This window comes from Mauremys mutica, chromosome 1 (assembly GCF_020497125.1).
Source record: "Mauremys mutica isolate MM-2020 ecotype Southern chromosome 1, ASM2049712v1, whole genome shotgun sequence".
NCBI classification, from domain to species: Eukaryota; Metazoa; Chordata; order Testudines; family Geoemydidae; genus Mauremys; species Mauremys mutica.
This window is the reverse complement of record NC_059072.1, coordinates 337865431-337891350: the sequence shown is the minus strand read 5'-3', so window position 1 is coordinate 337891350 and position 25920 is coordinate 337865431. Positions and strand designations below refer to the sequence as shown.

Genomic DNA, 25920 nt, shown 5'->3' with positions numbered 1-25920 from the left:
CCCTATATAACGCTGTCCTCAGCAGCCAAAAAAATCTTACCACGTTATAGGTGAAACTGCATTATATTGAACTTGCTTTGATCCGCTGGAGTGCACAGCGCCCCCCCCCCCCGCGGAGCACTGCTTTACCATGTTATATCCAAATTTGTGTTATATCAGGTGGCGTTATATCGGGGTAGAGATGTACTATAATTCACGGATACTAGTAGTTTTCATCCTGACAAATATGACTATTTGAAGGGAGGAACCTGTACCTTTGGCTTCATTTCACGTTTTATATTTGTGGAATACCAGTTTAATTTGTCTCACAGATATCTAAACATTTTAGATGAATTTATATATGTCTAAGTAATGGCCACAGTGCACATTGACATCCAAGTTCTTTGAAAAGTACTTGCTCTCTAGATATTGGAAGAGAACACGGGAGTTTCAATTACTGGATCCAAGATTCTTAAAAAAGTTTAAAAAAATGACAGGGTAAAATGTTCAAAAGGATCTAAGTGATGTAGGAACTTCAGAGCCATTTTCAAAAGTGACTTAGGCACTTAGGGCCAGAGTTTTAAAGGTATTTGAATTTCAATGAGACTAATGCCTACGTTATTTAGGAGCCCAAGTCTTATTTTCAAAAGTCATTTAGGTGTTACAATGCTGAGTGGAGCAACACCTAAATTCTATAAAAATCTAAGCCTAAGTCACTTTTGAAAATGGCACCTTGAAAAGCACCTAAGTTTTACCGCTTGTGATTTTGGATGCCCAACTTGAGACACCTTAAAGAGGCCTGATTTTCATAGGATGGATGCTGTGAAGTTTATTCCATAATTAAGCACCTAAAATTACTAGTTACTAATTAAAATCTTAGCACAGGCTTTTAGGTTTCAGATCTAGGGTCTGAAATGTAATGTTAATTTCTGCATCAACTGGCCTCCACAGCCAAGATTGTCCAAAAATCAGTGCATAAAGTTAGGCTTCTAATTCCATACACAAGTATCCTGATTTTCAGAAGTGCTGAGCTCCTAACCACTCAGACTTCAGTGAGATCTGCTGGGTACTCTATACTTTTTCAAATTAGGTCATTAATTGAGGTGTCTACTTATGGATTTACGAGCCTAACTTTAGGTACCCAATCATAGAAAATCTTAGCTCAACAGTGGGATTTTCCAGATGTGCCTACATGACTTAGGAGCACAAGTTCCTAAGTCACTTAAAAACATGTGAAAATTCCATGCCAAGTCTCTTGTCAATCTATGCGTTACCTCATCATATAAATGTGGGTGAATTCTCCATTATTGCATATTTATCTGAGAAGTTATGTGGTGAAAGCTAAGTACAGTGAATAAGCAAGATGTTTTGTAATTTTTATTTAGATACAGAAAACGTCAGTTACAGAACACTAGACAAAGTCACCCTCTTTCTTTCCCAATGTCTGAGGATAGAACATTTACAGACAAGAAAATGGTCCAGTTATTTGTAGTGCAGCCAATGATTAAGTTACATTAAAATGGTTAACAATACAATCCTGTTAAATATAAGTGCACATACAGTACATTAACATAATTTTCTATTCCTTATTAGCAAGAAAATTCCAATGGCAAACATTTTTCAATATAAATTAGTTGATGATAAAGTACTTCTATGCCCATCTTAAATACATATTAATGCAAACTATCTCCATTTAGTCTGGAGTTTGTCTACTTGCATCTTAACTGGTTACTCTCGTTGCAGTACTTTAAAACAGAAATAACCATCTTATTATTTAAAAAAGGAGTTTGTCAGATTTCCTATAATTTAAAATCTTTGGCAATGTTTCCTTGGAACATAAGCAGAAATGGGGTCCCCCTATCCAGGAAGGGGAAGAGCATATTTGGATACAGACTGGCTAACCTAGTGAGGAGGGCTTTAAACTAGGTTTGAATGGGGCAGGTGACCAAAGCCCACAGGTAAGTCAAGAACATGGAGACCTGGGAGGAGGTTCAGAATTTGGGGGAAGCATGGGCTGTTATAGCAGGGATAAAGGAGAGACAAGACAGAACTGGGCGGGGGGGTCAAATGAATATCTCAGATGTCTGTATACTAATGCAAGAAGTATGGGGAATGAGCAGGAAGAACTCAAAATGCTAGTAAATAAATATAACTATGACATAGTTGGCATCACGGAGACTTGGTGGGATGATACGCATGACTGGAATATTGGTACAGAGGGTACAGCTTGCTCAGGAAGGACAGGCAGGGAAAAAAAGAGGATGGAGCTAGGTTCCAAAGAGGATGGAGCTAGGCTGTTCTCAGTGGTGGCAGATGACAGAACAAGAAGCAATGGTCTCAAGTTGCAGTGGGGGAGATCTAGATTGGATATTAGGAAACACTATTTCACTAGGAGGGTGGTGAAGCACTGGAATGGGTTACCTAGGGAGGTGGTGAAATCTCCATCATTAGAGGTTTTTAAGGCCCAGCTTGACAAAGCCCTCACTGGGATGTTTTAGTTGGTGTTAGTCCTGCTTTGAGCAGGGGATTGGACTAGATGACCTCCTGAGGTCCCTTCCAACCCTGATATTCTATGATTCTATGATTAAAAAAAGGAGGAGGTGTTGCCTTATATATTAAAAATGTATACCCTTGGACTGAGGTTGAGATGGAAATAGGAGATAGGCTTGTTGAAAGTCTCTGGGTAAGGATAAATGGGGTAAAAAACAAGGGTGATGTCATGGTAGGTGTCTACTACAGACCATCTAACCAGGAAGAAGAGGTAGATGAGGTTTTTTTTTAAATAACTAACACCATCATCCAAAGCACAGGACCAGGTGGTAATAAGGGACTTCGGCTACTCAGACATCTGTTGGGGGAAATAACACAGCAGGGTACAGATTATCCAATAAGTTCTTGGAATGTATTGGAGACAATTTTTTATTTCAGAAGGTGAACAAAGCTACTAAAGGAGAGGCTGTTCTAGATTTGATTTTGACAAATAGGGAGGAACTGGTTGAGATTTTGAAAGTGGAAGGCAGCTTGGGTGAAAGTGATCATGAAATGATAAGAGTTCATAATTCTAAGGAATGGTAGGATGGTGAACAGCAAAATAAAAATAATGGATTTCAAGATGGCAGACTTTAGCAAACTCAGGGAGTTGGTAGGTAAGGTCCCACAGGAAGCAAGTCTAAGGGGAAAAACAACTGAAGACAGTTGGCAGTTTTTCAAAGAGACATTATTAAGGGCACAAGAGAAAACTATCCCATGGCGGAGGAAAGTATGTCAAGAGACCACCTCAGCTTAACCAGGATATCTTCAACGATTTGAAACTCAAAAAAGAGTCCTACAAAAAGTGGAAACTAGGTCAAATTACAAAAGTTGAATATAAACAAATACCACAAGTATGTAGGGACAAAATTAGAAAGGCCAAGGTACAAAACGAGATCAAACTAGTTAGAGACATAAAAAGTAACAAGAAAACATTCTACAAATACATTAGAAGCAAGAGGAAGACAAAAGGACAGGGTAGGCCCATTACTCGATGAGGGGGTGAAATAATAACAGAAAATGTGGAAATGGCAGAGGTGCTTAATGACTTCGTCGTTTCAGTTTTCACCAAGAAGGTTGGTGGTGACTGAACGTCTAACATAGTGAATGCCACTGAAAACGAGGTAGGATAAGAAGAGGCTAAAATAGGGAAAGAACAAGTTAAAAATTACTTAGACAAATTAGATGTTGTCAAGTCACCAAGGCCTGATGAAATGCATCCTAGAATATTGAAGTTGCTGACTGAGGAGATATCTGAGCCATCAGCAATTATCTTTCAGAAGTCATGGAGGATGGGAGAGATTCTAGAAGACTGGAAAAGGGCAAATATAGTGTCCATCTATAAAAAGGGAAATAAGAACAACCCAGGGATTTACAGACCACTCAGCTTAATTTCTGTACCAGAAAGATAATGCAGCAAATAATTAAGCAATCAATTTGAAAACATCTAGAAGATAACAAGATGATAAGTAACAGTCACCATGGATTTGTCAAGAACAAAGCATGTCAAACCAACCTGATAGCTTTCTTTGACAATGTAACAAGCCTTGTGGATAGGCGAGAAATGGTATATCTTGACTTTAGTAAAGCTTTTGATATTGGCTCGCATGACCTCATAAACAAACTTGGGAAATGCAACCTACATGGAGTACTATATGGTGGGTGAAAAACTGGTTGGAAAACTGTTCCCAGAGAGTAGTTATTAGTGGTTCACAGTCATGCTGGAAGGAAATAACAAGTGGGGTCCCACAGGGATCAGTTCTGGGTCTGGTTCTGTTCAATATCTTCATCAATGATTTTGGTAATGGCATAGAGAGTAGACTTACAAAATTTGCAGATGATACCAAGCTGGGAGGGGTTGCAACTGCTTTGGAGCATAGGATTAAAATTCAAAATGATCTGGACAAACTGGAGAAATGGTCAGAAGTAAACAGGATGAAATTCAATAAGAACAAATGCAAAGTACTCCATTTAGGAAGGAACACTCAGTTGCACACATACAAAATGGGAAATGACTGCCTAGGAAGGAGTACTGCAGAAAGGGATCTGGGGGTCATAGTGGACCATAAGCTAAATATGAGTCAACAGTGTAACGCTATTGCAAAAAAAGCAAAAATCATTCTGGGATGTATTAGCAGGAGTGTTGTTAGCAAGACACAAGAAGTAAATCTTCTGCTCTACTCTGCACTAATTAGGCTCAACTGGAGAACTGTGTCTAGTTCTGGGAGCCACATTTCAGGAAGGATGTGGACAAATTGGAGACAGTCCAGAGAAGAGCGACAAAAATTATTAAAGGTCTAGAAAACATGACCTATGTGGGAAGATTGAAAAAATTGGGTTTGTTTAGTTTGGAAAAGAGGAAGACTGATAGGGGACATGATAACAGTTTTCAAGTACGTAAAAGGTTGTTAGAAGGAGGAGGGAGAAAAATTGTTTCTTAACCTCTGAGGATAGGACAAGAAGCAATGGGCTTAAATTGCAGCAAGGGCATTTTAGGTTGGACATTAGGAAAAACTTCCTAACTGTCAGGATGGTTAAGCACTGGAATAAATTGCCTAGGGAGGTTGTGGAATCTCCATGATTGGAGATTTTTAAGAGCAGGTTAGACAAACACCTGTCAGGAATGGTCTAGATAAAACAATCTTGCCTTGAGTGCAGGGAACTGGACTAGATAACCTCTCGAGGTCTTTTCCAGTCTTTGATTCTATTCTATGATTTGGTCATATTTGAACTTGATGAACTCTCAGTAGTTTTATTTGTGACACTTCAGTCCTCTTCAACACAAAATATCCTGAGACCATAGACTTTTTTTTTAAATGACTGAGCAGGCCAAACAAACCTAATATGTGAATGCTGAAGTAATAAAGATCCTACACTGTAGGTGAAAAATAAAAATGGTATAGTGAAAAGCCTTTAAATATATTAATAAACATTTTAAAATCTCTTAAGTGACCTATTAATTTAAATGGGCAATACTGACCCAGAGACTAAAAAAAGCTACAGAGACTAAAAAAAGCTACTTCATACTCAGGGGTCTGAGTGAGAAACTGCTGAATGACACCATTAGGCATGATGGGATGTGCCATGGGCAGGCTTTGTGGTGAGATCTGTATGGGTTCACACTTGGGTCAAGATTTCCAAAGCTGGGGGCCTAAAGCTAAGCTTCTAAGTCCTTATTTAGGCACCTAAGTAAGTGATTTGATTTTCAAAAAGTCTGACCCACATTCACTTTAGGGAGTACTCCTGGGTGCTTTTCAAAATCGGGTCACATCTTTAGGGACTTAAATAAGGATGCGGGAGCCTCTCTTTAGGCACCCACCTTTGTTAGCTTTGGCTTTGGTAAATAGCATCAGGTGCACATCAATCTGTACTGGCCAAAGATTATCACCATGTTCTGCACTGGCCAAATATTTCTGGTCCAAATCCTTCAGCATGTTGGCAGAAGCACAATCTCAGAGGCCTTTGCTATCATGCAGCAGACTGAGAACAGATGATATGGAAGGATTTGGCAATTATGCATCTTCCGAACACACATGCAAATAGAAAGAGCTGCCAAAACAATAGGAGAGTGAAAAAATGTTTACCAGTCCTATTAAAAATAAATGTAGAAAATGTTCAGGATCAATTAAAATAAATTTCACAGCAAAAAATAAATAAATATAAAATTGTGTTTTGATGCTACTGTCTAGTGTACCTTTTTTGTAAACCGGTTTTGTCCCCAAACATACACTGAAAAACTTGGCTGCAATATCTCCTTTAGAAATAGCTTAAAGGCTTAAATACTTGACTCTGAAAAGCTAAAGTTACTTTCTGCCTGTCCAGTCACTGTCCTCGTATGGTCCTTGGGGGCATCTTAATATTACAGGTGCTGTGTACGTTAGTAACACAGCGTTACATCTGCATTCCTTTAAAGTGCCTGCCAAGCATTTGTTTAATTTTGTCCATGCTGAAATGAAAATGAGAGCACTGCTTAGAACAACTGTTTGAAAAACTACATGCAGTTCGCACCATATGCTACTATGCGGAATCCCTATTGGAAACACTTATAAAATGGAGATGAAAGGACTATAATGCTGATGCCATATGGTAGGTGACTGGGGAAATATTCTGAAAGCAAGAAAAATATTAGCTATCGCTCTGTCTTAAATGTGCATGGACATTAGGGGAGAGGTTTTATTTCCTCAAGAAATGTTATAATCAAATATATTCTTTAGAAAAGTGTTTTTATAAGAAGAAAGTTTGATAAACTCTTTTAAAAAAAATCTAGAGTTTTTTTCAATTAAAATAACAACAATTTGGTTTCAGCATTAGAGTGAAATTCAGTAGAGGGGGGCCAGAAAACCCAACACAAGCCCTCAAAATAGAGCTTTTTATTATGAAGGATTAAGTGGTGCATTGGCCTGGAGCAAAAGGATGATTTCCCCCCCACAGTTACCAGTTTTCCCAGATACTCTTTTTATTTTCCAAAAATGGGATTGAGGAAGAACCAAAATACAGTAATGTGTATGTTAAATACTACTGAAGGCAGAACATAATGCAAAAATAATTACTCTATTGTACATATAGCTACAATACAAATATAGACAGCCACTCTAATCTTTTAGAAATACGTAGAAAAATACAGGATTTTATGTATTTGTACAGTTGCAGTTAAGGATAGATTCACAAAGGTGTTTTGTTTTGTTTTGTTTTTTTAAGGCCCAGGGTTTAGGACAGAAGTTACCAAAAATATATCAAAATAAACTACCTACATCATCATTTGTAAACTTGGATGCTGTCTTGTGATCTACATCTGCATCATTAAAGAGCACATTTTTTTCTAATACATGATGACATTCTGTGACACCACATACAAAGCCCAAAGGGCATAAACCACCAGGTTTTAAAAATTACTTGTTCTATGACTGGAAGCAGCATTCCCTGTCAAAACCCTGCAAGCTGTTCCACATAGTCAGGCCCCTGAGCCTGCACAAAGCCCAGTGAGGTCACCGGGCTCTTCCCAGGAGCACAGGTTTACCCATACAGAGCAGCTTGCAGGATAGGGATGGAGGATTTTCCTGAAGGAGCTTGGTATCTTTTACATACTTCAACTAAAATGCTTGTTATTGATTTGGATTGCATGAAAAAGTGACCTCGTGCTTAATGGCACATAAACTGACTGACACTGGTGGTCTGCAGTACATGTGCTAAGCATTAAGACTTTGACCCTGAAGGCTTTAGGTCTTCAGAACTCCATTGATGCCAATGTGAAAAGACTGCAAGAACAGTCATAGTAATTTTTCAAAACCACGTTGATTTAAGACATACTAACACCCAGTAATCAAAGTGAAGCACTTATAGTTGTTGAAAGGAAACACTTCCAGGTAGTAAGTCTACAGGTCCCTGGAAACATTACTAACAATCCAAGCTATATATATAGTAACTATTATCCATTGGGGAGAAATTCACCCCTTCATTGAGAGCCAGCAGAAGATCTACACACTACTTAAGTCCCACCTCAGCCCCTTAAAACAGGGCTTTAATGAGATGTAAGTGGTGCATAGGCATCATGTTGGTGCTGGGATGTGTGGGGTGGATTTCACCCTTTTGAGCAGGCAATTTGATTTTCTGATTAATTATATTTGGTTGCACGTGCAATTCATATATAAATATTCTTCCCCTCCATCCCCCGACACCTAAACCAGTCCTTTCCTTCTCTACATAGAGCAGAGGAGGCTTGAGAGTCTTAACACAGAGATCTGGTCTGAAGGATTTACAAAATGGGCAAATAAGGAAGAGAAGGAAAGAGGTGTGTTATTGTTCAGAAATTAATGTTTCAGTTCATTTGAATATGGCCCATACTTCCAACTACAGGCTCTATCATGATCTTTTTCTCCTAATCAGAACCCACACCTAGGAACAAAATGATTCTTGGTTCTCTCACCATTAATTGAAACCAGTCACCAAGTGTGTAGTGTTCAAATCTTCAAAGGGGCTCTCTGTAGTGTTAACTAAGACTGTCGCAGCTGGATAAATTATCTCTTCAACTGTCACATATGTCCCTGTTAAAAAGCCAACGACTCCAATGACAGCTATAAAGATGTCTTTAAGTATCATCCACACACTTAAGTTTTCCTTGTAAAATGTGAGGATTTCAACCAAAGGTGGCAGGATCAATGCCAAAGTGCTGCTGCTTACGGCACCAACAAAGGAAATCACCAGGTCGAGGTGAGGGATCAAGACTGCTACAGCACCTGAAAGAGATAACAAGCACTTTTATCTCAAATTCAGCATCTTCATTAAAATAAAACCTTGAGAGATACGTAAGCCAGTGAATCACAACCTAACAAATATCGAGCAATTTACCACTCATTTGTAATTCTAATCAGTGTCAGAGCCCCAGACTTTACTAACAAATAAGAATAGTCTTCATCTCTTTTTGTGTTGAATCATAGAATATCAGGGTTGGAAGGGACCTCAGGAGGTCATCTAGTCCAACCGCCTGCTCAAAGCAGGACCAATTCCCAACTAAATCATCCCAGCCAGGGCTTTGTCAAGCCTGACCTTAAAAACCTCTAAGGAAGGAGATTCCACCACCTCCCTAGGTAACCCATCCACTGCTTCACCACCCTCCTAGTGAAAAAGTTTTTCCTAATATCCAACCTAAACCTCCCCCACTGCAACTTGAGACCATTACTCCTTGTTCTGTCATTTGCTACCACTGAGAACAGTCTAGATCCATCCTCTTTGGAACCTCCTTTCAGGTAGTTGAAAGCAGCTATCAAATCCCCCCCATTCTTCTCTTCTGCAGACTAAACAATCCCAGTTCCCTCAGCCTCTCCTCATAAGTCATGTGCTCCAGTCCCTAATCATTTTGTTGTCCTCCGCTGGACTCTTTCCAATTTTTCCACATCCTTCTTGTAGTGTTGGTCACAAAACTGGACACAGTACTCCAGATGAGGCCTCACCAATGTTGAATAGAGGGGAATGATCACGTCCCTCGATCTGCTAGCAATGCTCCTACTTATACAGCCCAAAATGCTGTTAGCCTTCTCGGCAACAAGGGCACACTGTTGACTCATATCCAGCTTCTTGTCCACTGTTACCCCTAGGTCCTTTTCTGCTGAACTACTGAATGCACTTATTTCTGAGTTGGATACGTTTTAGTGCTAATGTAAAGTACCCAGCTTGATTTTCAGATCCCAAAGTGAATTTGCAGGACTGGCAGTTCAAAACAAAATCTTTCTGTACACGTGGAATAAACAAAGTTTGCTTTGCAAATCATTGAGACACAAGAGAACTGAAATTGCATGGTGACACTGATTTTTTTTCAAGAGAATGACAGGTAGAGGGGAGACAGGCTTTAAAGTGGAAGGGGAGTCTGTAAGTAGCACAGGCTATGCTGGGCAAACACACACACACACACACACAAAATCACCCTACAAACTGCATCAAATTTGATGCCCTGGACAATGATATCCATATTAAAAAGTAACTTAAAAATTAACCAAAATGGACATACAACTTCCTGACCATTTGGGATCCCATGGCCACCACAGTCCCAGCTTATCTGGACACCTGCCTCTTGAAAAAAATCAATCACTAAGACTGTTCAGTTTGTAAAATACCTCTGACAGGTTACCAATTTACCAGAGAAAGAGTTCAGTCCAGACAGATGTATTTAGAAACAGGAACTATTGAGCCTTCCAGCACTGGGTGGTTGGTTTTCATCCCAATACTGTAAAATTCTACAAACGGAATTCATTGTTCCAAAAGAATCAGGGCCTCTGATGTTTTTAATCCATTTGTCTGGAAACTCTAACCAAGATGTCCTAGTCATGATTTAGAGCCATACAAGTGTGTTGTGTAATGAATGCTTTCAGTTCTGTATTATAAAATGAGTTGAGCAGAGGCTCCAATCTAATCCCCAGTGAATGGCAGGGCACATCTGACCTCCTTTCACAAATGCATCCCCTATCGGCTGGCAGAGATTAGCACAGACATTCATGTCAGCTGCTTCCCTGGAATAGCTAAATGGAAGGAAGGGAAAGGGGAAAACCGGTATGAAAACCTCCAGCATGACAGGAATCATGCACAAAATATTTTTTGCTCTTCTTTTCTATATTGCTCCACATATTTCCCAACTGCCACCACCCTCAGCCCACCCATCTACACCCGGCTTCAATACAGTGCCTTTGCGTTCAAGAAAAATGTTAGTGGAGTAATGTTTATAGTATATGCAATAAATAATGCAATGATTGGAAAGAAGATACCTTTATGTAGCAAGTGAGGGCAAAACCTAACTAAGTGCATACCAATGTGATCTTTTCTCAGCCTGACAAGCAGCACTTTGATTTCAAATGGAACCTTACAAGTTAATATCCCAGATGTAGGCCACTATGTCTTGAATTCTGAGGAGAGCTGAAATTAAAAAGGCAACTTTCTAAAATAAATATAGTTCATGAATCACAATAAACTTGTGGCACTTATGAGCATCACAGCAAAAAACTCAAGAAGTTTCAGAAAAGGATTAGGCTTGTTTATGATTAAGACAGCATCTCTAGATACACTATGGCCTGGTCTACACTAGGAGTTTATGTCAAATTTAGCAGCGTTAATTCGACTTAACCGTGCACCCGTCCACACCAGGAAGCTAATTAGTTCGACCTAGAGGGCTCTTTAGTTCGAATTCTGTACTCCTCCCCGACGAGGGGAGTAGCGCTAAATTCGACATGGCTATGTCGAATTAGGCTATGTGTGGACAGAAATCGACCTTAGTAGCTCCGGGAGCTATCCCACAGTGCACCACTCTGTTGACGCTCTGGACAGCAGTCCGAGCTTGGATGTTCTGACCAGCCACATAGGAAATGCCCAGGGAAAATTTGACACGCTCCAGCGCCTTGTGGATGTTCTGCAGGACCGCAGGCAGGAGGACAGAGCCCCCCTGCACTGTATCTGCAACCGCCCTCCCCCGCCACAAAGTCCCAAACCCCCCTCACCGAAAGTAACAAGAAGGAGGGGCGACAGGGGCTGTGCACAAATACAAGAAGGCTCTCATTCCCTAAATGTTGAGAAGTCCTTCCCTTCCTGGCTCACCAAAGCCCCAATCCCAGTTTCATCCCCTAACTGTGTAGTTGATTATTAAAAGTAGTTTGCTGTTAATTACTATTTCTGTCAAGTTTTTCTACAGAAGACTGTCTGTAGAAGTGGGGAAGGGGGTTGTTAATTGCATAGGACAGTCACCTTTACCAGGGTACAGACACGGGGGCAGGATCAACAGCAGGTCACACACACAGTGCAGTCAGTAGGCACCCTGGTCGGTCTGGGAGGTGTTTTCCATGTTCTGTGTGGGTGGGGGGTACGTGACTTTGTGGCATGGGAGGGCGGTTACAGAACTTATGCAGCGGTCCTTGTCCCGGACCACAGAGCCACGCAGCAGGGGAATCTGTAACCGTCCTCCCCTGCCACAAGGTCACATAGCCCCCGCACACAGAGTCCCGAAAAGGAGGGATGGCAGGCTCCGTTGAAACAACCAGTCCGGCACTGCAGACCGCTCTAGGAGCAGGAGCCTATCATTCCTCGAGTGTAGAAGCGGTGTTAACATCACTGAACACCCTACCCACCACAGTCTGCTTCCCTGTTTCAACTCTTTAATGCGAATTCATTAATAAAGAAAACGTTGTTAATTAACAATGTTCCATTAACTTTATTTTTAAACGTGTGTTGGAAGGGAGGAAACGTGGTGAACGGGGTATGTAACCGCAGAAGAAAGTCAACAGTAACTGAAGCAGGGGCAGGTTCAGCGTCTCTGTAAAGAAACTGAACAGTCACAGGTTACCCTGCTCCCTGAGGAACCTAGCTTTCAAAGCCTCCCGGATGCACAGCGCTTCCCGCTGGGCTCTTCTAATTGCACGGCTGTCTGGCTGAGCGTAATCAGCAGCCAGGCGATTTGCCTCAACCTCCCATCCCGCCATAAAGGTTTCCCCCTTGCTCTCACAGAGATTGTGGAGCACACAGCAAGCTGCAATAACAATGGGGATATTGGTTTCGCTGAGATCCGAGCGAGTCAGTAAGCTCCTCCATCTCCCCTTAAGACGTCTGAAAGCATGTTGAATGATGAGAGTTACCCAAGACCACCCTCGACACATTTTTCCCCCCAGCATGCATTGTGGGGAAATCCCAGAATTCAAATGGGCAGTGGGGACTGCGGGAACTGTGGGATAGCTTCCCACAGTGCACCGCTTCCAATGTCGATGCTTGCCCCGTTAGTGTGGACTCACAAAGTCGAATTAGTGTCCTTAGTGTGGACACACAAATTCGACTTTGTAAGGTCGATTCCAAAAATTCGAATTAAGTTAAATCGAACTAATCTGGTAGTGTAGACATACCCTATGTAATAAAGACTGGATTTATGACCCTTCAGAGTATTACAGGGATCTCCTATTATCCTACTCTATTAACAGAAGTTAGCTGCAGAGTAAATGATACAGATGTCTTGTGGCAGCTGTGGTTTGTGAATTCCACAAAGCTATAAAAGAGAATGCAATGACACTCTGTCCAGAGGGAAGTAGGGAGAAAGACAGTGGTCCTAGAGAAAACCTTAGGTACACCCAGATACAGGGAGAAAGCTTAGACTCTGTTTTATGTTGTTATGTTATTCAGTTCACAATAAAGCCAAACATTCAAAAGTGGGTGTTTGCCCTTCTATAGTGTGGAGCAGATTTGGGGTGTCACTTTCTTACACACTTCATAGATTAAAGTTTAAAAGACTACCAATTGTCAGGCTTCTTGGCATGAAGTCATTTCTCCTATTTAGGACTGGATGGCTTTAGTAGTATGGGGTTAGGGGATCCAGTAAGCCTCGATTTCAGATGTCTGGAAGAGCCAAAATATAATATCTACATTAAGTGATGAGTCCGTGAGAACAGTAGAGCATGTAAGTGCAGGTGGCTTGCAAGGGGGAGGGATAGCTCAGTGGTTTGAGCATTGGCCTGCTAAACCCAGGGTTGTGAGTTCAATCCTTGAGGAGGCCACTTAGGGATCTAGGGCAAAAATTGGTCCTGCTAGTGAAGGCAGGGGGCTGGACTCGATGACCTTTCAAGGTCCCTTCCAGTTCTAGGAGATTGGTATATCTCCAATTATTACCTATTACCTATACTGAAAACCACCCTGAGGTGAGTAGTTGTGCAGCATATCCTATTATTTGCAATGGCTGAGAACACTTAAGTTTAGTTCAGTCCTAATTTAACTCTCTATTCGTTGTGCAGACAAAACTCCCACTGAAAACAATAAAGTAGACACCTTTGGAGCACAAACAATGCAGAATTGGACCCTCAAGCCTGGACAATTGGCAAGCATACGTAATACTTGTACAATATTACATAACATTAAAGTTACCGAAAACTAAAGTTGAAATGTTTGTGCCGTGTGGTAAAACTCATAGTTAATGAATTTGTTGAAGACTGAAGCAATGGAAAAAGCTGCACATTTATTATCTTGCTAGTTAAATGGATGCAGTGGGTGTACTCATTAAATTTAGATTGTTTAACTTCTGTAACAGACCTCTTTCAGTTCAACATAAGTGTTGACAATTAAACAGGATTATTCATTAGTTATATTAAATTGGAATGTTTGAAAATGTTCTTGATTAAAAAAATAGTGAAAGATTGAGAGTTTTTTAAAGATAGAAACACATGAAATTAAAATATATATTGTAATGGTTCATTTAGACTGGAGAAAGGCAGAAAAGGGGGCACTTTGGATTAGATTACACTAAATCAAAACTCAGTCCGGATTGTTTGGATCCTGGTCCTATTTTATATCAATCTCAAAATTCCTGTGTTGGGAGTCCAACAACTCCACTGACAACTATAAAATGTCTAAGAAGAGTCACATCTACAGAGAAAAGCCTACAGACTATCAATAATAATTTCTAATGACTCTAGGATATTGAAAATCAAACAGTAAAGACTCAAGAAGAGATTCGGAACTTTGATGAGGCATTGTGTAAGGTAGACAAAGTGTTCTGTTTCGGGAGTTCTAGGAACCTTAATATGTGCTATACAGAAAGTCGGAAATCCTGCAATAGTCACAGGAAAAGGTCTTTTGGGTTTGACCAGCAGTGAAATCAGCTTCAGCCCCCCAGGAAATGAGAATGAGCAGTTTGAACAGAAGTATCTCATAAAAATGACTGGGGCAGTCTGTCCCAACACTGCAGTAACATTCTTCTGGGATGTGGTATTTTGGAATATTACACTTTTTATAAAGGGAGAGATCTCTCCAGTGGAAAATTTTCCTTAACTTCATTCTGTTTCATTCCTGGTTACATTGCCTCATCTTAACCAATTTCTCTCCCTCCTACGGGCCAGCCAATTTAAAAGCCTGCCTTACTTGCTGAGGCATTTCCTGCCCCATATGGTGAATTTCACTGAATTCAGCAGGAAAAAAAATATTCTCTCCTTTCCTCCAGGACAGGCAGACCTATCTGGCTGATAAAATACAAGGCGGTAAATAGACTCATCAGATATGTGTAGTATAAAAACCTCTTCCTAATTTACTGTGAAAATCACCTAAGGGGGAAATTTACCTGCCCCTGGAAGGCCCTGAGGTACAGGGGTACAGATTGAGTGGCTCCGTATCCTACATAAAGCAGAGAGGCAGTTTCCTTGGTGGTCTTTAGGAAAAAGAGGCATAACTGCTGACAGGGACTATCCCTATGAGCATGCCTATCCATAGGCTCCTAAGGGTTAAGAAAGAATCCAGCTGCACACCCCAGAGCAGATAAGAAGAATGGACAGGGACTGAGTTGTAGGGGTAATAAGCAAACATCACATAACAATTGGTTATTCACCCACGAAAGCTCATGCTCCAATACGTCTGTTAATCTATAAGGTGCCACAGGACTCTTTGCTGCTATCACATAACAGTGGCACACAGCATACTCAAGGCCTATATTAGAAGCGTCTGTCACCACTGTTATTACAGACATGTACCTGAAACCATATATTCCGCTAAAGATTTCGAATGAGAGGAAATGTAAACAGGATGGTAAACAAACAACATGTAATTATGTTAATGAGATCAGTTAATGAGTACATAGCACCTCAGCAATGTAATGTACCTAGAAAGACAATGATGCACGTGTTTTTAAAAAATTGAGAGGAAAGAGTCCTGTGGTTAAGGCCCTAGACTGGGACTTGGGAGATGTGGGTTCAATTCTTCCCTCCACCACAGACCTTAGATAAGCCACTTAGTCTCTCTAAACGTCAGTTCCCCATCTGAAATGTGAATAGTATTTCCTTTCTCCTGCTCTTTGTTTGTCTAGTTACAGCATAAGCTCTTGTTGCTTACTCTGTTCTAGGCACTTACAAACCCAATGAGCCCTGACCTTAGTTGGGGCTTCCAAGTGGTACTGTAATACAAATAATTAAAAAAAAAAAAGAACAATTTGATTTCTACCTCTTCATAATGATTTGACATTTAATATCTTAGCATCAGATAATAGAGCAGAAACCATAAGGAGCATTTCAGGCATATAGATTTGTAGATCCCAAGGTCAGAAGGGAACCATTGTAATCATCTAGTCTGGCCTCCTGCGTAACACAGGCCTTAGAACTTCCCTAAAATAATTCCTTGAGCATATCTTGTAGAAACACATCAAATCTTGATTTAAAAATTGTCAGTGGTGGAGAATCCACAACAACCCTCGATAAATTGTTCCAATGGTTCTCACTGTTTAAAATGTAGGTCTTATTTCTAGTCTCAATCTGTCTGGTGTCCGCGTCCGGCCATTGGATAGTGTTACATCTTTCTCTTCTAGATTTAAGAGCCCATTATTAAATATTTGTTCCTTGTGTAGGTACTTATAGACTAACCACCACCCCTTAACCTTCCCTTTGTTAAGCTAAATAGATTGAGCTACCTGAGTCATGAAACATCCCTGCTGGGATTTTTTGTCCATGGCTTGAATGTGATCAGCACAATACTGAACATTTAGAAAACTGCTGAAAATATTTGCCTATTTGTTGCAGCTGATTATGAAACTTGCCAAAAGTCATCATCAACTACAGAAAAATTTCTGTCGGTTTTCTGTATGTGCCTAGGCAAGCAGACTATATCTAAGGTTAACATTTGTACTGCCTGCATGAGTCTTTTCTGCTGTGTTTGAGAATGGCCTCTGAACATGAATGCTCTAGGTCTGACAGCCATCCAAATACAGGCCGTGAAATGGAGTCTGGGTTGGGATGTCTAATCTTGCCATTCTCCTGAGTTAGCAAATTTGGTAAGGATTGGATGCTGATGGAAGGACAGGTTGATATTCACAGGAGGTCCAGAAGCTAGAATTGCCTGGGCCAGTTGGGTGCAGTGAGACTGACTCGTGCTTTGTCATGATGAATCTTTTGTAGAACCTGTGGTAACAGCGGAATGGGAGGAAGAGTGTCCAAGAGATTATGCTATGTGTCAGGAACTTGTTCAAGTGGGATCTGAAATTCATTTGCCATCCTCTGCAGAATTTCTTGGTATTGCCGGTGGTCATGAGGAAAGGATGTTGAAGATGGGTCAATTGTCTCACTGGGAAAGGAAGAGGATATGTCTATCAGTACTGACAGTACCAATGAGTCTGTCTCTGTGTCCTTCTCCCTTATATACTCTGGCAGAAATGCTTGCTGTTGATGTTGCCTAGGGGAAGAGTGCCAGTGAGACTGTCACATGGATCCAGGGTGCTGTGCATGGGGGATCCACATGACGGTTCAAAGGCAGGATGTGGGGGACCACAAACCATTGGGTAACAGCAGCCCTGGGAGGATAGTCTTGTCCGGTCAGAGGACAGATTCCAGATAGTTTAGAAGCCGTGCCTGGGCTAACCTCCCTTTGTGGAGGTGACTATTCAGCCTGTACATCAGATTCAGCTAACAAAAAAGGTCAGATCTGGTTCTATTTGGTGCTGATGGATGGAGACTCTGGCTCATGGATGGAGAAAGGGAGTAGCTCTCTCTCATCAAGGTACCATTGGATTCTTGCTCCTGAGCACTTTACCCTCATGGTCGGGAGGCTTACACAGACCTAAATTTTTGGGACCTGAGTGCAAGGACTTGCTTTATCTTGCTTTATCTGGAAGGAGTTGGGCAGGATCCTTTCTCTTGGGATCAGATCTGGAAGGTGATCTGTTCTTGTGTCTATAAAAGTGTCCCTTACTCATGAAGGACCTGAGACAATGGGTCTTTGGTTTTATCAGATCTGACCTCTACTCTGTGCTCAGAGGGGTGCTGATTGATGAGGATGGGTGGTCTTCTGAGCCTGGATTAGACTGGGGTCTCTTGGCTTTCTCCATGAGGTACTTCTCAATCAAAGCTTCTATACCACTCAGGTCCAGGAAAGGGAAGGAGCCACAGATACTGCATTTGGCAGTGATGTGAGCCTCTCCAAGGGAGTAGAGACTGTGCTGGTCAACGCTGCTGACCAAGATGAGGCAAGGACAGGAGAGACAGTTCTTAAATCCTGGAACTTTGGGCATAGTTCTTTTCCTGAGGGGGTAAACAAAGAGGGTGCCTGGGGTGGAGAATACTAATCTACATTACTAAATCCAACAAGAACTACATACAATTATATTTACAGATAAAAAGATAGTGCAAAGTTAACTTTGGACACAGGATTCTGACTCAGGTCACATGGCAGCAAGAAGGAGCTGGAGAGGTGGTCAGTCTGACCTCCTGTTGTACCAGTTGTCCCAAACTTTTTCTGTTGTGCCCCTGTTATCTGTAATGGAACCTGTCTGCACCGCTCCCCCGGGGCCGCGGCTGGGGTCTGGCAGTCAGGGGCCAGGAGCTGGCGGTCAGTGACCAGGGGCTGGCAGTCAGGGGCCAGGGGATGGAGCAGGGCTGAGAGGCATTTCCTCCTCGCCCCCTGTGGGGGCTGGCTGGAGCTCTGCCATGTCCCCAAACATTCTTCCCTGCTCCCCCGGGGGCGTGCCCCACATTTTGGGGACGACTGTCTTATACCGTTGGTGCTGAGCACATGGCGTTTATGTTGGTTCACGCCTATGCCCTCACACTAGCAAGATTTTCTGGTCTCAAGCACATGGTGTGCATGCATCCCCCTGTATGAAATACACATAGGGACCAGTGCTTGAAGAACTGAAAGTTTCTTCTTTTAGCAGAGGCTAAAGAATAATGTTGGATTACAGAGAAGTCCATGAGGAACTGCCCTCTTTCAAAATGGCTGCCATCTCCCATTGTTCTCAATGTGGATGAGGCCACAGCCTGCTCTTAGGAAAGATGTCTATTTTCTCCATGTCTGTTTCTCAGAGTGCTCCTCTCTATCTGCACCTTGACAACATAGGTTGCCATCATCTTTTGTATTGGAAGGTTGGCTTCATTCTCATTGGGAACAATGGAAGGCGGATGCCATTCTGAAAGAGGGCAATTCTTTGAGAACTTCTCAGCCATAAACTTTCATTTATGAAGGATAAATGGTGAAAATGATCATTAATCCTAAACACTTCTTTTCACAGACTACCTGTTGCGTGGAGGGCAGGAAGGGCAACTGGGGTGGGTATGTGCAGGGGAACATAGGAACGTGCAACAGAGAGGGGAATTAGGAAGGCAGGAGGAAGAGTGCATTATTGCACTGGACACCTACACTCCACTTATATTGTGCTGTTCTGGTGAATGGTAAAACTCCCATTTGCCTCCAGTGGAATTTGGGTTAAACCAGGTGCTGTACACTTCTAAATGCCAGCCTCAACATCCTTCTGCTTGGTGACAGAACATGCATGACGTGGTGGGTTCGGTCTAGCACGGGGGTTCTCACCCTTTTTACTTTCTGAGCCCCCCGCCCTCCTATAAAAACTCCACGGCCCACCTGTGCCACAACAACTGGTTTTCTGCCTAACACGCCCCATGCCACAGGGGACATCGTGAAGCTAAGTTGCTCAGGCTGCAGCTTCAGCCCCAGTTAGCGGGATTTGGGGCCCCAGGCTTCAGCCCCACGTGGTGGGGCTTCGGCTTCCTGCTCTGGGCCTCAGCAAATCTAATGCTGGCCCTGCTTGGTGGCCCTCCTGAAGCCTGCTCGCAGCCCCTCCCCCCCCTGGGGGGCCCCAGACCCCTGGTTGAGAACCACTGGTCTAGCAGAACCATTTCAGAAGTGAAACACTTCATATTTAACTTTAATCCAAATTAGAAAATAACTCTTTTCACAGATCTAGTTGGCTAAACTGTCACATTTAACAAGTTACAGTTAACTAACTGGACATTCATCGGATAGTTCAAATTCCCATATAGCCACTCTGACCTGGAATCGGACATAGTTTTTCATTTACACTGCTATACATTCTGTTTTCTGTGTATTGCAGCTTTAAATGTTGGCAGTCTCCATACAGTTTGCAGGGACAAATATATGACAGCTGACATTTTGTTTCAGTTCAGGTGCAGAATGTTACACAATAAGCACCTACAGTCTCTCCCTCAGAGACACTATATTGGTCCTTTCTTTGTTGTTTGCCTTAATCTGAAATAAAAGCCACCTAGGCTGAAAATTACATATTTTAACCTTTGTGTATGAGAACATTGTATCTTGGGTCTTAAAAGCTAGCCATATTTCCAGTGTGGGTGTTTTAAATAGATCCAGTATCATATTTTTATATAGTTTAAACTGTTCTTTTCCTAACTTGGCTCTTTTAAACAAGAAATGTTTTGACTCAGTCTTTTTTCATTTCTGCTTTGGAAAAGTGGTAAGAATTAAATCTGTAATCACGCTGATGGGAAAAGCAGCTAATACCACATTCTTTAAATGAAAACACAAGCTCAACAGGATTTTAACTCAATACCTTTAAAATAAGAAGCAAGAGGTTTTGTCTTTATAGGAGCTATAGCGAAGATTTTCAAAAGGCCCACTGATTTTCAGTGGGATTTGCAGTCCTAAATCCATTAAGCACTTTAAAAAAAAATCTCCTCCTATAGGACTTCTAAAATAGCATTTCAGGGATGGGAGTACTCCCATACTAATGCACAACAAACATATAATGAGGATGACTAAGCATAAAAATGAATATAAGAGCAAGCATGTTTCTTGCTCTGTCTGCACAGGGATTTTAGCAACTCTTGTAGCTGCACCATCCAAATTGCTACAAAGACAGTTTAAATTGGTGCAGCATGATTTGCACTAGCACAATTTACCCTGCTTTCTAGCTACAGCCAGGGCCAGCTCCAGGGTTTTTGCCACCCCAAGCGGCGCGGGGAAAAAAAAAAAAAGCCGTGATCGCGATTGGTGGCACCTCCACCCTGCCGCTTTCTTCTTCGGCGGCAATTTGGCAGCAGGTCCTTCCCTCCGAGAGGGACCGAGGGACATGCTACCGAACTGCCGCCGAAGAGCCCGACGTGCCGCCCCAAGCACCTGCTTGCTGAGCCGGTGCCTGGAGCCAACCCTGGCTACAGCAAATCGTTTTGCACTAAACTGTCTCTGCAGTAAGGGTTTTCATTGCTACAGTTACCCTGGTGGCCACAATGCCACTGTAGACAAGTTTCAGAGTGGTAGCCGTATTAGTCTGTATCAGCAAAAAGAACAGGAGTACTTGTGGCACGGATCCGATGAAGTGGGTTTTAGCCCACAAAAGCTTGCTCAAATAAATGTGTTTGTTTCTAAGGTGCCACAAGTACTCCTCATTCTTTTTACTGTAGAAAAAGGCTCGGTTCACACCAAGATTCCCACATATGCAACATTTAATGATCAAACATAATTTACTGCAGTTTGGTTCAGCAAAAACACGTTAAACCCATGACAACGAAAGATAATTTTCCCAAACGTTGTTTTATATTTTACCATGAATATTGCAAGGGCACCAGTTTAAATTATTTAAATATGCATTGTTGTAGTAATTAGGTCTATGGAAAAAACACAAGAGAATAAGATCTATGAGCTGGATGGTCATGACTATACCCAAAATTCCCCAAGTAGATTCCTTTAACGATGGTAATGCCCTTTATTCGAACTTGGCTTAAGTCACTTTTGTGACTTTCAGCATAGGAATGTACTAGGAATAGAAGGGACTTATATAAAAAGCTATATTTACAAACATTTAAAGGGACACTCTCAAATCAGATAAAGAATTTGTTCTAAAGCTAGACAAAAATCAGGAAGATCACAACCGACATGTGGAGAACTTTGTGGGATGCCCAGGGGTACTCAGATATTCACTAGCCTAAGTACAGGAGACATCCTCACAAAGATGCCTGACATAGGCTTGAGCATTCAAAGTACAGCTAGCTGGGATCATGGTTCTGTGACTGATGTGCTTGACAGAAGAGCAGATTCAGGAAGTTTACAAATTAGGATTTTTTCTCTTACTCTACAAAAAGGAAAGTAACCAGTAGAAACATTCCTTTAGGTGCTCTGCAGAGACATGCTTCAAAAGTTTCTTCTTGCCAACATCATTTCACAAATGTTAAAAATTTATGTTGCTATACTGCTTTCCAGATACCAAGAAAGACCCCAATCCTGCAAATGCATCCATGTAAGTAGACCATCTATGCCCAGGGAGAGTCTTACTGAAGTCAAGGGGATTCCATTCAGGCACAGGGGTATGGCGGTGTGAATGCAGTTGCAGGGTTAGGGCCAGGGCCAAAGATCACAAATAAAGGAAAATCGCTTTTTTTTTAAAAATGATAATGTATTTAGAAAGTTACTGCAGTCACACATCTATAATATTTCTCTTAAAATATAAAACCAAACACACAATAAATATATCTAACTGGTCACCAAGAAGGCAATTTAAGTTTCATTTTGACCAATCCTAACTACCAGAATTTAGCATTTCAATAAAAACACTTTATTTTTAAAGGAATAATACTCCCTTATAGTCTTTACAACACAAAATGTTGCCGCATTCTAGGTTCATCTGGGTACATCTCACCAAATCAATTCCCTGTCATTGATGGGGCCTTGGACATTGGCACACCTTTGTCTCTCCTATTCTCTGCCCATGGCACACAATAATTTGGTCTCCAGAGAGCTGTGATACTTTAATCCAGATTACTGGGCTCAGTGCAATGGTAACTAGGTAGTGGCTTGTTATGTGCAGGAGGTCAGACTGGGTGATGGCTTTTGGCCTTAAATTCTATGATACTCTAATACATGAACCAGAATGTGAAACTGATCAGAAATCAATTATTAACCTGAAGTGAAACTGACTAATCTATTTGTATTGTGCAAGCTGAGTGTGCAAATAGTAAAAAAATCATTACTGGTCAAGACTAAAATATATTTAACTTTTAATAATTTATGGAGTTATTCACACAGGTAAGACATCTGTAAGCAGGGGTTTAACATGTGAATTTTAAATAGAATGCATGCCAATAAGCAACAGTGACTAAGAAAATCGTTGCTTCTGAATACAGGCACTAATTATTATAAGGCTTGGGGTTTTTTTCTGTTTATTTGTTTTAACTCATCTTAGATACATTCATTAGATGATTTCTTTAAGTACTATTCTGATTTAAATCTTGGGCAGAACACAATTGATTAAATCCAAATATCTTAAACTATATTTTTACAAGTATCAGTGCAGTCTCAAAAGCAAAACCGATAAAGAATACAGCAGGAAATATACTGGAAGCACACTGCATAAGGTAACAAACTCTACTTTCATACTTGCAAGAAAAAGAGATAAGACTAGCATCTAGGACAACCACACACATCATATTGTTCTGTTTTATTCCCAGTGGAGTAAAGAACGCTTTCATCATTATCTTTCAGCAACATACTGTAGGCTGAGAGAGACTGAAATTGCTCTAACTCTACCCTTTGCTTGCCTTCACACTGCTACCCACTGTTTGGGTAGGATTGATTTATCCTATGTTAACAGGATTCATTCAGGTCAAGCAAGAGAAGATAGCGTAAATTTCATTGTTAATCTTTCATAGTGAGACGTAATCAAGGACACCCTACACCCAAGCAACAAAAACTTTGTAACCCTCACAATAGTCTGTTCCCTGAACCAGTGCACACATCCTTTTCTCTGTTCCCCTGCACACACTATTATATGAGGGGTTGTAAAAAGGTGAGGATAAGTGTATTTTAATAAACAAATTAAAGAGTATATAAAGTTTTGCACCAAGGACCTTTCAGAAGGTGGATAAATATCACTGCTCCGTATTCCAGATGAGGCAGTTAGGAGACAAATGATTTATCCACTTTGACAGCAAGATGGAGGAGTCAAGGCCAGAATTTTCAAATCCAGGTGCCACAAGTTACACATGCCAAGATCCTGTACCAACTAGTTCTATGAAACCCCACACTGGATGAGTGTCCTACTACTAACACTAGGAGGAGTCAGCTCTCTAGCTGCCTGTGCTGTGTTTGAGTATTTAAAAGGCAGAACTAGTAAAACCTTGGGTTTCCAGGGTTTGCACAGAACTTATGCAGATATCCCTGGCTTGGAATCCAGAGGAAGTTTTTAAGACTGGCCCAGGGAAGTAGTTAAGTCAGGTGCACAGACTGGGAGTCAGATAAAAGGAGCCCAATTTTCAGAGATGCTGCGTGTGGGCACTTGCCACCGACGTCAAGGGGAGCTACAAGTGCTAGGCTTCCTATAATAGAGCTGCTTATGCAACATGAAATAACTGGATTCAGGAAGGTAGGGAAGACCCCCTCATGTCTGGCTATGCTCCCCATCTAAGAAGAGGGAGGATTCAGCTTCTATCCACTAGAATAGAAGCCTTCATGTGTGTACTGGGGTGTGTGCATGTGTGTTCATGGATGTTCCTGCTGACATCACCATAACAGAGCCATAATAAGGGCTGTGGTTGTGAGGTGCTGATTGAGGCCCCATAAGGTAGCAGGTTTCAGAGATAACAACCATTCAGAGGAGTGTGCCAGCTCATACCTCTTAGAGCTACCTGCAGACTCAGGAAATAAAGACTGCACCAGTTACACTCAGGGCATATCTTCAAGTTTTTCTTTGCAACATTGAGAACTAGAAACTCTTTTTAAAATGAAAGTTGAGATTCCGATGTGATGGTTTGACTCCAGGAACTGGGGCCCTAGCCATGTGCCTTTGACCTAACTGCTTCCCTGAGCCAACCTCAATTAAAAAAAAACAACCCTAACTGGCTTCTACACCAGGGAAGTCTGTAAAAGGGCTGTGCAAAGCCTGGAACCTCAAGTTTTTTATGAATTCTGCCTCTTAGATACTAAGCTCTAGCACAGCCTGGATAGCTGGAGAAAGATGGTTCTTCACAGTGCAGTCTGCAAGAAAAACTCTTATCCTGATTGGTTTCATGCAACTAGGGTGTGTAGATGCTTGGCATAGCCCACTGTGAAATATGAGCAGATGTTTCACACTTCACTTGACTGCATTCTGTGTGTTCTCAACCCATATATGGTTGGACTGTCTTCTGTGAACTTCAGTAGATTAATTTGGCTCTGTAGCAAAATTCTTTCAGTGTTGCTACTGACACTTTAAGAATCCATCTAGGCATACTTAAGTGAGATAATTTTAAATGACTGCTATATGCAACTAGAGTCAATAAACTATCACAAAGCAAAGCTATAAAATGCATTATTAATTGAGTCTAAATAGATAATGCTACAGCTGTTACGGAGTATGGACACTGCCCCATAAACCAGTAACTCACCTCTTAGAAACTCAATTCTATGAAGCCCATAAAAGGTTTGAATTAACACACACACACCAAGTATGCCATTCTACCCTCTGGATTTCCCACTGCATCTGATAGAAGAATTGCGGTCCAGTCCTATAAGCACTTACCAATAGGACCACTCGTGAGTAAAATTACTGAAGTGTAAGTATCTGTGAAGCCCTGAGATCATAAACTCTTTGGGACAGGGACTCTGTTTAATATTATATAGTATATTATATATATAATATTATATAATGTAAAGCTCAGTTAGGAAGCCATTTGCAATGTAACAGCAACTTAAATCAAATCACAAACTCATGAACCATACATATCTTGTTCTTAATTACCAGTTGATGGTGCTCTTCACATTTACTACGTAGCTACATATAGATGTATACATTGACACTACTTTTTCTATGAAACGCTGGTAACAATTTTTATCTGGGCCACTCAAAGATTTTATTAAAAAAGTGTTACCAAAGTGTTTTAAAAAGTTGCAACATGCCATTGATTCTTGTTGCTATGAAAAACCCACAGCATGCTGTAAATTCATTGATTACAGTACACTCCTGTTTATCTCAAACCTCATTATCCAAACCTCCGCATTCTCCAAATCCCTTTCTTATCACCCAGCATGAGGTACACGCTACAGAGGGCATGTATCTCATGCTGGGGGACGAGAAAAAGATTAGGAGAATCTGGAGGTTCAGCTAATAGAGCAGAGACCCCTAGCCAGGACTGCGAGGAGGAGGAGAAGCCCCCTGCTGCAGAGGAGGCCATTCCACTGCTGAATGGCTCC

The 25920-nt window shown here is 41.4% G+C and overlaps 1 protein-coding gene across 2 annotated transcripts in view; it reads right to left on the bottom strand.

The window, feature by feature from the left end:
• The window catches only part of SLC36A4 (solute carrier family 36 member 4), a 250901-nt gene that overhangs the window by 13654 nt on the left and 211327 nt on the right, over positions 1–25920 (bottom strand). Inside the window, exon 11 of one of the 2 annotated variants that reach the window (XM_045020014.1) lies at positions 7164–8741. The exons of the other annotated variant lie outside the window; for it this stretch is intronic. Coding sequence (XP_044875949.1) covers positions 8434–8741 — 308 coding nt within the window. The 3' untranslated portion in view covers positions 7164–8433. Of the gene's footprint in view, positions 1–7163; positions 8742–25920 lie in introns of those variants that run through there. 2 annotated transcript variants of the gene reach the window in all.